We start from the raw sequence: 15,051 nt of genomic DNA, 5'->3' as shown, positions 1-15,051 counted from the left end.
ATGAGTGATGCAGCCGCTGTTCCTCTCACTGACCGTTGTTTCTTTTCCATAAAAAGGAAACTCCTGACCGTGTCCCTCACTGAGATATCCACCTGTTCGTAACCCAGACAGAAGATAAATGTATATGGAGGGAAAAAGCCACAGGTGTTTCTGAATCCTTCAACCACTGATAGTGATGACAGACTCTCCAAAGTGTAACTCATAAAGTTGTTAAACTAGTGACAACTTGTAAAGATGTTTAGTCGCACATCAAGTAGTGATTTTTGGTTAAATATCAGATGTTTTAAAATGTGTCACACAGAAAGAAAGTATGCTGGGTAAGGAATTATTCAATCAGGTTTTGCAGTTGTTTCATCATGATTGTCAAAATAGCAAGACGCTCACACATACTTGCAATCTCCATATTTTTTTTTTTCCATCTTTTATTGAGTAATTCAAACAACTCATGTCTGCCCCGTAAAGGGACAAATGGCCTTGTAAAGTAATGTTTTACCAGAAAATTACCAGAATACTTAACAAAATGCTTCAGTAGGGAATACAGCCTCTAGCCATATCTGATGCACACACATAATACTGGTATTGACATCTCATATACAGTTTGAGTGGCGAATGTCTGTATCCTAAAATGTGTGTAAACTCCACGGTACTATCCATCTGTGAGTGAAGACAAACTCAATCTGACAAATCTTTGGGGGTGTAGCCTTAAAATTAAACCCAGTTCTTCAGCATTTTCTCTAAAACTTGCTATCATGATGTGGGTGTGGCGTGAAGAAGAAAAAAAAACAGGCCGTTCGAGACCGTTGAATCAATCAGACGTCCGATCACAACCCGAAAACATAGAAAAAAATAAATAACACAGAGAGAGACAAACGCAGGAGAAAAACGCACCCCCAGTATGCCAGACCGCTGTATGTTAAAGTAGCATGCTTACACCAGAAAGTGGAACGCTGTCGTCCGTCAGACGGAGTGTGGGAGTGCTGTGATGTTTCACCGAGTGCAGTTTGATGCAAATATATAGATGAAGAGAATAAATTGCGCAAGGAAATCATCAAAGAGTCAATAACAAAACTGCATCCACGTAAAATCTACCGACGACTTCCAGACTGGCGATGTTACTGTCTCCACTGTATACACACACACACACACTCACGCACACACACACACACACACACGCACACAGGGATGGTGTCTTCAGCATGGCTCCATGGCTGTGATATGAAGTCGGTCAGTGTTCGTCTGGATACTGGGCCCCTGTCAGGTAGCCGTTGGTGCCGTGGTTTTTGTTGGTCCCGTTGGTGGCGCTGCTGCTGCTGCTGCTGCTGCTGTGATGCTTCTGATTGGGCGACGGACTGTCGTCCTCGTCGGAGCTGGACTCGATGTCGCTGCGATCGTCTTTTGACACCTGTTGGGGAGGAGATTAAATCCTCCTCATTAAAAATGTTTATCTGAGTAATTATCGGCGGCGGCCGCGCTCGGCGGTGCTTCAAAGACGCCGTCCTGAGACAAGAAATAAGGAACAAAATCTCTGTGGAAGCCTAAAATCTATTTCCAATATGCAGATATGAACAAAAATCCCCACATTATCATTGATTTTTTTTTTTTTTTAATCAATTGCTTGTTTAGCCAGAAAAATGTCAATTTCTGCAGTTTCTCAGAGCCTGAACACTGACGAACCAACAACACAGGACAGCAACTGAAGTTAGAATGGAAACTATTTTGCTTTTTTGGCCTGAAAATGATGCACTGATGGCTGTTTTTTGTTGACAATCAACCAAACTAGTCTTAATATTTAATATTTTAAAAATACCATCACCAACATATAATTTAGGAGTCACGATTGTCAAGGGAAATATTTATTCAGAAGCTACTTACATGCAATGGATTCCACTTCCCCACCTTGATGATATAAGAAGAAAAAAAAAAGGCAAAATCAGCAATTTAAAGCACAACTCTCTATCTATAGATGGGCTCGCAGCACAAAAACCTATTACACAACAGCAGGTATAAATGGAAGGGTTATGCAGAGGGACCGGCGCGAGGAGCTGGATACTGTGACTCACCTTTCCTTTGGAGATGGCTCTGCACGCTGTCTTCACTATGAGGTAGGACCAGAAGGAGTGGAGCAGCTGCAGCAGGACCAGCAGCAGATTGAAGACCCACCAGGACGGGTAGGGCCCCACGATCTCCCAGCTCTCAAACAACGTGGTGTTTAAGATCCTGCCACGGCAACAACAAAACGAGAATGAGGAGATTTATTAGGGATTTAAAACATTTTTTCTTGAAGAGTTGGAGGCTATTATGTTGTAAGAATTGGGGAAATGTACCAACAAAAAGCTGGGCAGGTTTCTGGCTGTTTGGAGCACAAATGGACGTGTGCATCTAAGATGCAGTGATGAATTAAAATGTACTTAAAGCGATACTTCAACATTTTGGCAAATTGGCCCATCTAGGGCAATTCGGTAGTCATTTAGAACAGCATACTTACTTTTTTTGTGAGGGCAAGCTGTTGTTTATTCAGCGGTGCGTCTGAGGAGAGCTTCACGGCGGACATAATGGAAGTGGACGGTACAGTTGCTTCCCTCGTCAAACTCATCAAATACACAATCCAACAACCCCAAAACACACTTTGGTGGACACGTTATAATCCGCACATTCACAACGCTGTGAAACACCAACAAATAATATTGTAGCATTACGACATTGAAGCAAATATTGGGAACTACTTTTTCTTTTGAGATCACTACGCCCAGACGCCATGTTTAGTAAGTAGTTCCGTCTTAGCAATCTTCGCAAAAAAAACGCTCAATCTCGTAATTTTGCATTAATATTTCACAGCGTAGTGAATGTGGGGATTATAACGTGTCCACCAAAGTGTGTTTTGGGGTTGTTGGATTGTGTTGGATTGATGAGTTTGACGAGGGAAGCTACTGTACCGTCCACTTCCATTATGTCCGCCGTGAAGCTCTCCTCAGACGCACCGCTGAATAAACAACAGCTCGCCCTCACAAAAAAAGTAAGTATGCTGTTCTAAATGACTACCGAATTGCCCTAGATGGGCCAATTTGCCAAAATGTTGAAGTATCGCTTTAACATTGCAAACTGAGAGGGAAAAAAAAAAGCATGATGGAAAATTCAAGGATCTGTGGTAAATTTATCTCTGCACCGATTCTTGCAAATGGCTGTCTGTGAATCATCCTCCAGATACCGAAGCCATGGCAACAGCTTTACTGTAATGACAACTTTACTGATGGTGTGGTGGAGGCTGAGTAAAATGTAGCGGTGGATCATCGTATTGGAAACAACGGCAGGGAGATGTGGAGTTCTGGTTAAAAAAAAAAGGCTCAAGTTAAAACATTTCTTCATTACCTTCTTTATCAAAGACAACACACTCTGATCCAGATGCTCAGGACAGCATTTATTTGCTAATCGAGTCTTAATGATATCTGAAAGCAGAGCGGATCCCTGCAGCTGCCTGATCTGGAAGCGAAGCGGCGTCTCATGTTGGTCGTGAAAGGTGCGACAAGTCCGTCTGCTGATGGCTGCACCAAAGAAAAGCAGCCCAACGCGCTTTCAAAGACCGAACTGATGCAAGGAAATGTCAAAATGTCCCTCTGTAATTAAGTAATATCAGTGCGAGATGGATTGATGATATACTGAATATCAGCAAGGCAGAGGAGCGTTGGGAATGTGACAGGCTGCAGCGTGGCGCTGCTTTTATTCAGCCGCATCTTTCATTAATTGGCATCAAAAACATGAAAAGATCCTGATTTATTTCTTTAATATTTCCTCGAGTCTCCTCACGCTCAAGTAAAACTGTCAAACTACAACGTTATTGTTGCAGATAAAAGAAACAGAACTAGCTGTTGTGTAATAAATAGAGGGACGTGCAGCTCAGGGCTGGGACGGTTACGACTCGGCAAGGTCTCAAAACAAACCGGCGTGACGGCCGCCTCCAGCAGGGCTGCTTTACTTCTGCCGTCAGAGTAGAGACACACTCTCTTTACGGGGGAAAAGCTTGTTTGCAGTTTAAACAGTCACAAACATTCTGAACCGGTTTTTATATAAAAAAAAAAAATCCAACCCAGGCATATTTTTGCAGCGACGCCACAATAATGAACTGCTTTTCTGAGTTGTTTGGCTTTCTTGGAGAGGTTAAAGTAGTTGTATCCATAGTAACTATTACTTAGCAACAAAATTCAGAGATGTGTCTGAACTGAAAGCCTGCCAAAAAAAAAAAAAAAGACTGCAGCCTTCATGGCTCTGACATGTACTTTCAGGGATGAGCTGCTAAAAAAAAAAAAAAAGAATCTGCGGAGCAACTAAAGCATCTGCTGCAGTTTTCCACCTGCTGAGGAGCGCCGCGCTGCATGCAAATGCAACAAGCTGGAGTCAGCAGCCATCACAGAGACGTTCACTGCAGGGCGAGCGGCACTCACCACACCGGGTAAACTCCCAGCCTGGAACTCATGAAGAGGATCGCAAACATTGCAAACAGAAGATTGCACAGTATCTGACACTTGGCATAGTTGGCCATCTTGGCAGCCTGTGTGAAAAGAAAACAAAAGAACGATTAAAACAAAAATGCAACACAAGTATTTAAATGTCAAATACAAAAGGATCAACAAAATTATCATCAAACACAGATTGTTCTTCTTCATCCGCACTTAAGCACTTTTAATTCAGTCGCTCCCTCGGTGTGAATCATCTCTCAAAATCAATATCAACTCTGTTGCATCAAATTGAAACAGCTGCTGAAAAAGCATTGAGCTGCAACACTTCAAACTGGGCTGCGCTGTGGTGCAGTGGTTGGCTCTCTTCCCTCACCTCTATCAGGACGTCCGCTGCATCGTGCAGGCACATGACCAGAGTTCCCACTCGCGCCATGTTGTTCACGTAGGAAAACACGATGAGGGAGATCGTTGCCACGTGGTGCAGGAACATGATCAGGAAATCCTGCGGACACAGTTAGCAAGGAAACGTCACCAAAGCTGCAAACTTTTTAAAGTTGCCTCGTGGCAGCTTGAGGAACGTACTGCGAACTAAAATACGTCACAAGTTACACAAACTAAAAGTGCGAATGCACCCTCAGTGGAGAAGCAGCGCTGTTTACATGAGGTGCGGTTTTAAATTCTTGGTATCATGAATCACTTTGACACCGGAGGTGCAGGAACAATATTTACTTAAATATATTCATTTTACGAACTGTTTTCCAAATATTAATAAGAAAAGAAATTCATGTCCCTCCCCTAAAAATCTAACTTTTTCATCAGTGGTGTGTCCCGTTTGGTTTTCAGTATGAACGGAGCTCCAGATGTTTGCAGACAGGACACACACTCAAGCGTTCCACTAGCAAAGGCTTGAAATGCTTCAAGATGGCAGCCCAAAGCATCCAGAACCAACCACCAAAAACATGACGAGTGAGCGAGAGGGAGGGGTGAAAAAAGGAAGAGTCATGACGAAGAATGAAAGCGAGGCGAGAGAGAGAGTGTGCAGGGGGAACATACTGGAACCGGCAGGGGATGCAGAGGACCTCCTCAGTGAAGTGCTGTGCATGAAAAAACTGAAAGAAGAAACAAAAACAGACAACATGCCAACAGTCAACAAAGAGATGACAGAGTGAAGGCGTACACACAGCGCGGCGTCGCGGCGTCCGCCGCGGGCGCGGTGGGTGGAGTGTGTGGTGGGGCGAGCAGAGCTGGGGATCAGGACCGGAGAGCATGCAGATCGGTGTGTCATGGACCAAAAGTGTAAACACTTTTTTTTTTTTACAAAAACAAACAGGAAGATGAAGTGGGATGAAGATAACAAGTTTGTATGAACTCAGACTGAATTTTAGTTCTTACAAACGTGGACGAAGTCAGACTTTGATGATCATGCCAACATGCAGCAGCTGTGGAGACTGATGCAGGCTTTACTGTGCAGGATTTGCATGTTGACCCGGAGCCTGTGTGTGTATTGTTTAATCTACTGTGTCTTCCTCCTTATATCATGAACCAATTTGTTTAATTTGTGACGTGAACGTGTTTGTGGCTAATTATCCGTCTGTTCCGCCCTGTGATGGACTTGTCCTGGACCTTCAGGCTGCAGCCCTGCTCAGGATGAATGGATGCTATGTCCGCTGATCAATTCTTCACTATTAAACCTGAGTGGAATTAGGCCTTTTATCCACCCCAAAATAGCTTTTTATTCCCCCCCCACACACACACACATCAGGCATGATAGCTTGTTATTGCAGGAAATCACAGGTGTGTAATTCAGCCATAAAGCGAGCTGGCATTGCGCTCGCTGGCTCTCTGTCCACTGCTAATGAAATTAGTTCCATCGCCGCCATCCCCGCTGTGACGGAGTCAAAATGTTGGACGAGAGACGGCTCCTTTATCCTGCCGCTGTTCCCACACTGATAAAAGTCTGTCACTTCACAAATCTTCATTGTGTGAAGACAAACGCGCTCCGAGAGAATCTGTTCTGCGACATTTTATTAAGTTCCATCATTTCAACCTCACCCTTTCAATCAAAGAAAAACCAGCAACGTCAATGGTTTCAATTCACACCTCATCATTAACGCTTCATGACAAGCAGACAAACATCCGAGACCTTTGACTTGGTTTTAAAAGAAACAACGACAGTGACAGTGATAGTGACAGTGATGCATGTTCTGCGATAACGTGGTTACAGTTTTGACGTTTTTTTCATCACACCACAGCTGAACACGAACAAATTAATTATTCATGCAAAAAAAAAAAAAAAAAAGGAAAACCTGATGTGTGTTTGGGTGCCACCTGGAGTCGTTCTTACCTTCCTCCTGATGTCTGTAAACTGAGAAAAGAGCAACGACAAGTAGAAGGAGAGCTCCAGTACGTAGTAATAATGGATGTCCACTGTCAGCGGCTGCAGAAATACACAAAGCAGGACGGTTAAGACACACTGGGAAATGATTCATGCTGAGTGTTACGGCTGGCTGAACGCTGCTGTGAACTTTTACCTGGTAGGGGTAGTTGTACCAGCACTCTTTAGTGTTCCACAACCACGGCGTCTGAAGAAAAAGCAAACCGCTGCTTCAGTTGACCCTTTTTCTCGGAACGCCATAAACAGCGGCAGGAAAACCACAAGAAGGAGCAACATTCGTCTCTATACTAAACTCTGAGCAATGACGTCAGGGTGGCAGGAGAAAACGGTAACTGTGACACTGAAAAAAAAAAAGTGTGGAGCAAACAGTGACCCATCACCGTGACTCAGTTTACTCAGTCTTCTGCACTCTCCTCCAAAAAACCTGCTCTATTAATAAATCCCACGGAGGCCGGCGCCCGCAGCAGCCACTGCCAGGGAACCAACTATTTCCACAAAGTGCTTTGTCATGCAACTTGTGTCTCTCAGAGATTTCTCCTGCTCTATCTCAACTACCGCTGTGATTGCGGTAATTTATGGATTTCCATGAATATATGTATGAAATATATTAAACCGTCTCGGCCCGCGTATTTCTGTAATATTCAGTCAACTGATTAATTTCCATAAATCTATGAACTCTCAGAAAAAAGGGAGGGGGGGGGGGGGCTCATTGGTGTCAGTCCTCAGTAACCTCGGCGCCTGCTGAGTTTCCACTGGGAATGCTGGAAAACTCCGATCATTATGGTTCCCCGAGCAGAGTACTGCAGGGCAGAGCAAAGTCTGACAGAGGTTTAACCGCATACGTCTCAATGAACGCTGCAAACCTGAAATGTTCCAATACGGAGAGAAAGTTTGTCCCAGAGGGAATTTAAACTAACACTAGCAATGCTGTTAGTTTTAGGAATGTAATAATACATGATAAGTGGTCGTTTAAACACACATTTTCAAGGAGATTTCATATAATTCTTTCAGTTTTTCACTGCAGCACCGCAGTAAATGAAACCTGTTTTATAAATGATGAAAAAGCCACTGAAATCATGGGAATATTATAATTTTAATACAAATCAAATTCAGAAAATAGTCCACTGGGTAACTATAATAATCTTAATAGCAGTCATTTCTTTTCTGATATTTATGATACTCAGTAGTTAAATGATTAGAAGGCCACATTACAATAGTAACTTATGTCAAATTTGACATCTTATTATATATTACCACACCTTGTCAGATAATTTCTGGCATATCTATTTGTCTGCTGCTTCCATTACACTAGTCTTTGATGCATTAACAGTATCATAAATTGGTTAGTTTCACTGGATTTTGTTGGTTGGTTTTGAGACTAGACATCATATGTGTGTTGTAGAAAAACATCAACCTTAATTAACCAGCTGCGCGATGCACACCTACCTTTTTCAGGAATCGCACCCCGTAGGTGAATATGTAAAGGTAGAATGTAAATCTCCACCTGAAATAAATGCAGAAGATCATTACTTACAGGTTTGACTTTCTCACACTTGTTCATGACCTTGATGATAGCTGTGGGTTTCATGCAGTTCTGGACGAAGTCAGCAGGAAAGCTGTGCACTCATTAAAACTCTTCCTATTCCAGGCTGCACCCAGGAAGTTTTCTCGATCTCAGAACGGAGCGCATTCCGTGTCCGTCACGTCTCAAGTTGGAAGTTTAAAACGCGGTGGGGTTATTTTTCTTTCCCATCTCTGCAGTGAATCACTGGAAATGGGACATCACCGACTTGACAGCAGTGCAGCTCAAAGGGAAAAAGACTCTCCCAAGCCGGGCTTTATGTAACCCTGCACATCATTTACAGTAACCGCGGCGTCTCGGTGGGAGGACAGAGCGATCATGAGTCTGGTCTGTGGGCCAGCGGGGAACAAACGGCTTCAACCGACATGTCTGTGGTCACAGACCTGCAAAGCAGGGAGAAAAGCAACGAGCTCTAAAGTTCATGCAGTGTGCATGTACGGTGTGCATTTGGAAATACTGCAAAGAAAACTGACGGCCGAGGCAGAAACTGCATCCCCTACCATGCGAGCCAAGCCTCTGCATACTTTAAAGGTTGTGCGGTGTGGTTCTTCCAGCTGACCTCGGATGAAACTCGCTCTGACAGCCGCGGCCCAGAAACTCAGCGTGACATGAGAACTCTGAAAGGCGCTGAATCCAAACGCAGGCGGACCCAGCAAGGGCGCCGTTTTCTAGATATTCAGGCGTAACGTCTCCTCTGAGTACCAATGAAATTATTAGCATGTGACCACGTTGCTGCTGGAGGCTTTCGTGCTTTGATAAACAGCGTTGTAAAACCAAATTAAGTGGACGAGTCTACCTGCCTGGCGCACAGTTGAAGACTGTTGCATGGCAACGGCTTCATCAAGCCAACACGAGTCTTTTTCAAGTGCCGTTGAATCGCTGCTATATATGTACAATCACAATGACTCATAACTGCTCCCCTTGAATAGATTATTTTCTGAAGTCAGGCACAGATGGGCTTTTGTCGTGATGAGTTCGGCGTTTTCAGACCCGTATTGATTGGGCGCGGAGAAAACCGGCACATTTCTCAATTAATTATTCAACAGCAGCATTTTATCTGCAACACTTTTACCAGTCGATTGCATGGTTAATTAATCGCCGCCGTGCAACGGCGGCAGTTAGCAGAATCAAGGTTCACGTTCGTGTCGTGACGAATCTGCCCCGTAAACAACTTAGGAACAGTGATTCAAATGAAATGTTGAGACAACCGCGTTATGCAAAAATCATCATTTAATAACCTCTTAATCACGCGCCAATAAACTGCTCCTGGCTGAGGATCAGAGGGAGGATTCTGAAATGGGATGGAGATGTGGATGTTGTGTGTTCTGGCCTGTAACCACTGTGAGGCTGAGTGCACCTGTTTAGACACTCCAGCGCCCGAGGGAGGAGGAGGACCGTAGTCGGGGACAACTTTGATTTTTATCAAAAAACGCAGTAATGAGGGAGGCTTTATTCTGACTGTGGCTCCCAGCCTCGCAGCGAAATAATAAAAAGCAACCCATGCTGGCTCATTTAATGTAATTTTGTCACTTCTCCAGGTGGGCAGACTGAGCGCCAGCTGGTTGCCACCGCTTGCATTCATGTGGCTCAACATAGCAATTATCCATGAAGCTTTGGTGTGATCAAAATTCACCTGCAAGGAAGCGTCTGTGTGCTCAAACCACCAGAAAACCCTCAGAGTTATTATTCAGGAAGTACAGCATGTCCTTGCTCTTCTTTCTGTGATTACTTTGGCATTATCTGCAGGGATGATTTCAAGGGTTATCAATAGAAAGCGTTGCCAATTAATCTGACAGAGAAATGTGTGTGCGCGAGCGTGTGTGTGTCTTCTCTCTATTGTGGCTCATTTGAAGAGCAGTAATGGGTACAGTATTTGTTATTAATGGTTCTCTGTTTTAAAAAAAAAAAAAAAACAACTGAGAGGTTCAGTAAAATTTAAACTAAAAGAAGAGACGACGGTGAGCCAAATCATAGAAACTACACGTCTCAAACAAAATTTAAAATTTAAAGAAAAGGTTTTTAAATAAAAAAACAACAACACCTATTTGATTTATTTAGCGGACACTGGCACCCTTGCCTCACAAGTGAGAAAATCCCATGTGAAGCGTTTGCAATCACACCAGTTCACTGTTCGTTCAAGATTTAATGCTTTTCGAAGGTGGGAAGATTCTTGAAACAGAAATTAAGAGATAGTGACATAAAACCGCGCCGCCCTGCTTTTGTGTCTTTAATAAGGTGTGGATTGGAATATTTAGCCTCTGCACATCTCTTTGTTCTCGGTAAAGTCAGAGGATGGAGGAAAACGATACGGCGAAGGCATCGCAGCACCGCTTCCTCACAGGAACCGTAGAGACAAAAGGCTCCAGATAGCATCATCTATTACTCCAGTCTGTGAAGTGATTTTTTTTTTTAACATTTTTTCCATCTCTGTTTTTTGTTGCGTGCTGAAAATCAAAAATCAATACATAAACTAAACTGAGCTTAAAGTTGTGGGTCTGGGAATAAGAGAATCAGAAACAAAGGCTGGAAAACAAACTCCGTGCAGTCTTCATTATATCCGGGCTGAATGCGTCGGCTGTGTACTCTCTGTGTGCGTAATGAAGAGAAAAGACAACAGATCAGCCGTCCCGACGTCGCAGAGGAAAGAATCCTATCAGTCTGCCACAGCTGTGCACGAGCACCTAATTAGAGCACAATCGCTGCTGGAAGGACTGCGGCTCTGCCGGCATCTCCGAGGGACGACCTGGCTCAACGGCCGCGGAGACAAACGCTGTCTGCCGCTCTGACACGCTCTCTCCACGGTGCTCTCTCCCTCCTGAGCCAACAACAGCGGCCTCGGGGGCCGATGGGAAGACGTGAGGCTGCCTCGGCCTCCGACTGCCACGTCCGGTCTCCCGGTGTCAGTGTGACTCCGCTCTGACAGCGGCGCTCGCTCGCCGGCCTTTAACATCACACTGCTAAGTAACTACGATCTCCCTGATGGCCAGCGCTTTACTGCAGATTAGCCACTTCTCTATTACAGCCCGAGCGGGTCTGCCGGCTCGCACTGGGACACATCTGACTGTTATCCCACGGCGGCGCTGGCATTCATGCTGCAATCTTTATTAGATGGTGTAATAGTTGACAAACCCTGAAGAGGCGGTCAGTAAAGGACCGTGGCAACATGTTGTGCTTCTATTGCCTCCTAAGAATTAGATTAAACAATCTCAAAATAAGATAAGTAGCTATTTTATCCATAATCTGTCATTAATTTCTGCCCCACACTTTCCTCTTCCATTGCTGACTCAGTCGTTTTTGTTAAGTTGTCCTTTCAGCTGCAGAATTTACCTTCTCTTCCGCACGGCATGAAAATGAACTCGTGAACCTTATCCACATGAAGGCATTAATCCTCCCTGCTTTTACTGCTGTCACTGCTGCGTGATTGTTGGGTGTTAATGAACCGCACTCTATTCAAATCAGTCCTCAGTCAAACCACAGCGAAGCACCAACACACAAGTCAACAACGAACAGGTGAAAAGTCACACGTCTGTGGGGGAATTTGCCCAAACATGATTGGTGCTTTTACAGTGGCTTGACGCGAAGACAGAAACGTGTGGTATAGTCAGTAGGTAGTTTTCTCTTACATGCTTTCGCAGAATCTGGCCAGAGTGCTGGGCTTCTCCTGATTGCGGCGCTGCCTGAACCAGCGCTGGATGGTACGGACGTCCCAGTCCAGCTGCTTGGACAGGCCCTCCAGCCGCTTCTCGTCCGGGTGCTGGCAGGAGAACACAAACACCACATCTCTTGGATATAATTTAGAACGATCGAACAAGTGATTTTGCTTGAGTGCAGAAGTCAACCTCTAAAGAGAAGAAACACTTGCAGCACCTTGGTGATAGCAGTGAAAACCTTCTCCAGGATGGCGTTGGGTTGTGCTTTTTGTGGCCCGTTGGCTTGGATCTTGAGGCCCATGGCACATGGTCTAGCAATGAACCTGTAACACACAATTAGAATAGTTTAAAACACCATAAAGGACAAAATAGTTTTTTTTAATTATTATTATGAAACGTTTGCACTGTTGAATGAAACACATGGAGGCCCATCCATTATTTGCAGGTGCAGGACAGTATTAAGCCACACCTCGACACCTGTTTGTTCTCAATTATTCATCTTCAACAAGTCTCAACATGTAGCTTTGTTAAAAGACATAGTTCTTGTCGAAGAAGAAAAACATGCACACCTTCAATCTTACATCTTAAAATGCTTGATCCTCCTTGGATCTGTCCAGTTGTCACTGACTTTTCAAAGTAAACCATATTATCCAGAATAACACCCCCGTATGCATATCATTAATTATTCACTACTAGTAGGTCAAACATGGGGGCTGCTGTCTTAGATGATCTTTATTTATTCAACATGCTGAGCAGGGCTGAAAGGGTCAGTGAGAAACCTGAAGGTCTTAGGCCAGGTTTGTCAAACATACGGCCTGTGGGCCAAAATGGGCCTTGCAGAGAATCCAACACTGACAACAGAGCTGACAGATCTGTAAAAGCCATCGATCTTATTGATTTGGAAGTAAAGTCACTGTAAGGGTTCATGGGTAGAAGAAACATTTCAGTGTAAATTTGCACCAGGAGTCATTGTTAGAAAAGACTGTTGAAATTTCGTGTATTAAAAAAAAAAGTTATTATACTGTAATTTCACTGATCAGGCCCTCTTTAGATAGAAGTTGGCTGTGTGGCACCTGGCTGAGAATCCTCCTCCTAAACAGAACATGAACCCAAATGTGTAATAAATACAAACATTTGGCGTCTTTCCTTTATTCTCTGGTGATGGTTGGACAATAGCAGCGAGCGATATGGTGATTCTCCATGCACTCCAGCACCACAGGAACAGCGGCGCGCAGAGATGAAGCGATGAGAGGAGCTCAGCAGCCTCACATCTCCCCCTCGGAGCCGTGAGGACAGCCGCCGGGTCTGGCCGCACCGCGTGCGCACTGACACACGCGTCAAATGCAGATATATCTGAACGCTGCGGGCCTGCAGGAAGAGGAGCGATGCGCCCCGGCGAGCGGGGAGCTACCCGGATCAGATGCCATTGTTCAGGCGGCGGACAGACACCGCCGGGCGTGCTGCATCAGTCACCGCCATCACCGAACCCCCGCCGCGGCCACCTGGATGACGGCGCGTGCGACGCGCGGACCCACCTTTCAAAAATCAGCCGGATCATAAAGATGCAGAACGCCAGAGGACACGCCAGATAGAGATCCTCGGCTTGCGGGAAGGTTGCCTCATCTGTGTTCTTCAAGTCAGCCCAGGTTACGTTGTGAGGGAGCCAGAACCTCTCGTTCCAGAACCACGCCAGAATCCCGGCCATGTCCCTGCGGCACACGCTGCGTCCCGGTCGGAAGAGAAGTGGATGATGGCCCCGCTGCGTCTCGGAGGTTCCTCCTCACGGGCGATCTGAGCGAGCAGGCTGGGCTGATGATGAGATATCCGTCCGTCCGCTTCCCCTCAGCGATCCCGGCGTAGGGAAGTAGACTCAATCAGCTCCTCCGCAATGATTGGTGCGCTGAAATGTCAAGCAATACGGCCAGTGCGCGTTATAGCAGCTTTACTACTGCATTACCGAGACAGGCCACTATCTGCATCCACCGCTAAAACACAAACCCCCCCAAACACCACACAGCCTGCTGCACAACACAATGAATCAGGCTTTGTGTCGCGGACTGACTGTGCTTCACACATCTGACACTGTTGAGTCTTGGTGGAATAAATGTTGGATATACTGCTGTGGAAGCTTGTTTGTGTTATCAGCGACGAACTGACAGAGATTCCCAATTATTAAAGAGATAAAGTAAAAGAGGGAAATTTATCAATCACCAAGCGGCGATGTTGAGACAGCCTGGTAAACTGCGCCACCTACTGACAGATCTGATATAGCACTCAACTTATCTGTTACTATAAATAAGTATATATATATATATATATATATATATATATATATATATATAAATAATGATCATTTTAGTGTTCATTATAAGGTGTATTTTGATAATAAAACTTAATATCTTTAGAGTAGATTTAGAAATAATTTAGAAACATATGTTTAAAGATATGTTTATAGACGAATTTAAAAAACAACAATAGACTGACAAAATAGATGATTGTCAAAATAATTAAACTCTCCTCCCTAAAATAAAGCCCCTTGAAATGTATTTAAACCAAATATATTAATTCTATTCTAGGTCAGAAACATTAATGGTGGAAATGAAAACAAAAAAAAAAAAGAAAAGAACAAAACAGACTGTTGTAAAACAGTCAAAAATCTGTTGCAATTGTTTTAACGTAGTAAAGATGGATTGAAAAAAGATTTTAGGAGAAAAAAAGCATAACCCCCCCATGAAGCTTACTGTAACCGATGTGTCGCACTGCCCCCTGCTGGACAACAGCTGGTAACACCATGTGCAGTTGTGACTGCATGTGACACAAAACGTGTCAAACCGAAAAACTAAGAACAAAACATCATCCAAAGCAGACAAACACACTTTATTTCCACATATTCAACGTGTTACGCATGGAGAATTATCTGCTTTGTGTACAAATCTGCACGTTTGCGTTTATAGTGATTCAAAATGAGGTCTT

General features: G+C 44.3%; 1 protein-coding gene across 1 annotated transcript; it reads right to left on the bottom strand.

Moving 5' to 3' along the window:
* Positions 1 to 396: 396 nt before the first annotated feature.
* On the bottom strand, positions 397 to 14,036 carry cers6 (ceramide synthase 6). The gene is made up of 11 exons (XM_030112575.1): positions 13,614 to 14,036; positions 12,296 to 12,401; positions 12,052 to 12,182; positions 8,293 to 8,350; positions 6,983 to 7,033; positions 6,796 to 6,888; positions 4,825 to 4,953; positions 4,437 to 4,543; positions 2,061 to 2,217; positions 1,873 to 1,896; positions 397 to 1,402 (listed from the first exon to the last, which is right to left on the bottom strand). Exons 1-11 carry the CDS (start codon positions 13,781 to 13,783, stop codon positions 1,226 to 1,228), a joined length of 1,203 nt encoding a protein of 400 aa, XP_029968435.1. The 5' UTR covers positions 13,784 to 14,036; the 3' UTR covers positions 397 to 1,225.
* Positions 14,037 to 15,051: the final 1,015 nt, after the last annotated feature.

This window comes from Salarias fasciatus, chromosome 16, assembly GCF_902148845.1.
Source record: "Salarias fasciatus chromosome 16, fSalaFa1.1, whole genome shotgun sequence".
NCBI lineage: Eukaryota > Metazoa > Chordata > Actinopteri > Blenniiformes > Blenniidae > Salarias > Salarias fasciatus.
This window is presented reverse-complemented; position numbering and strand designations above follow the sequence as displayed.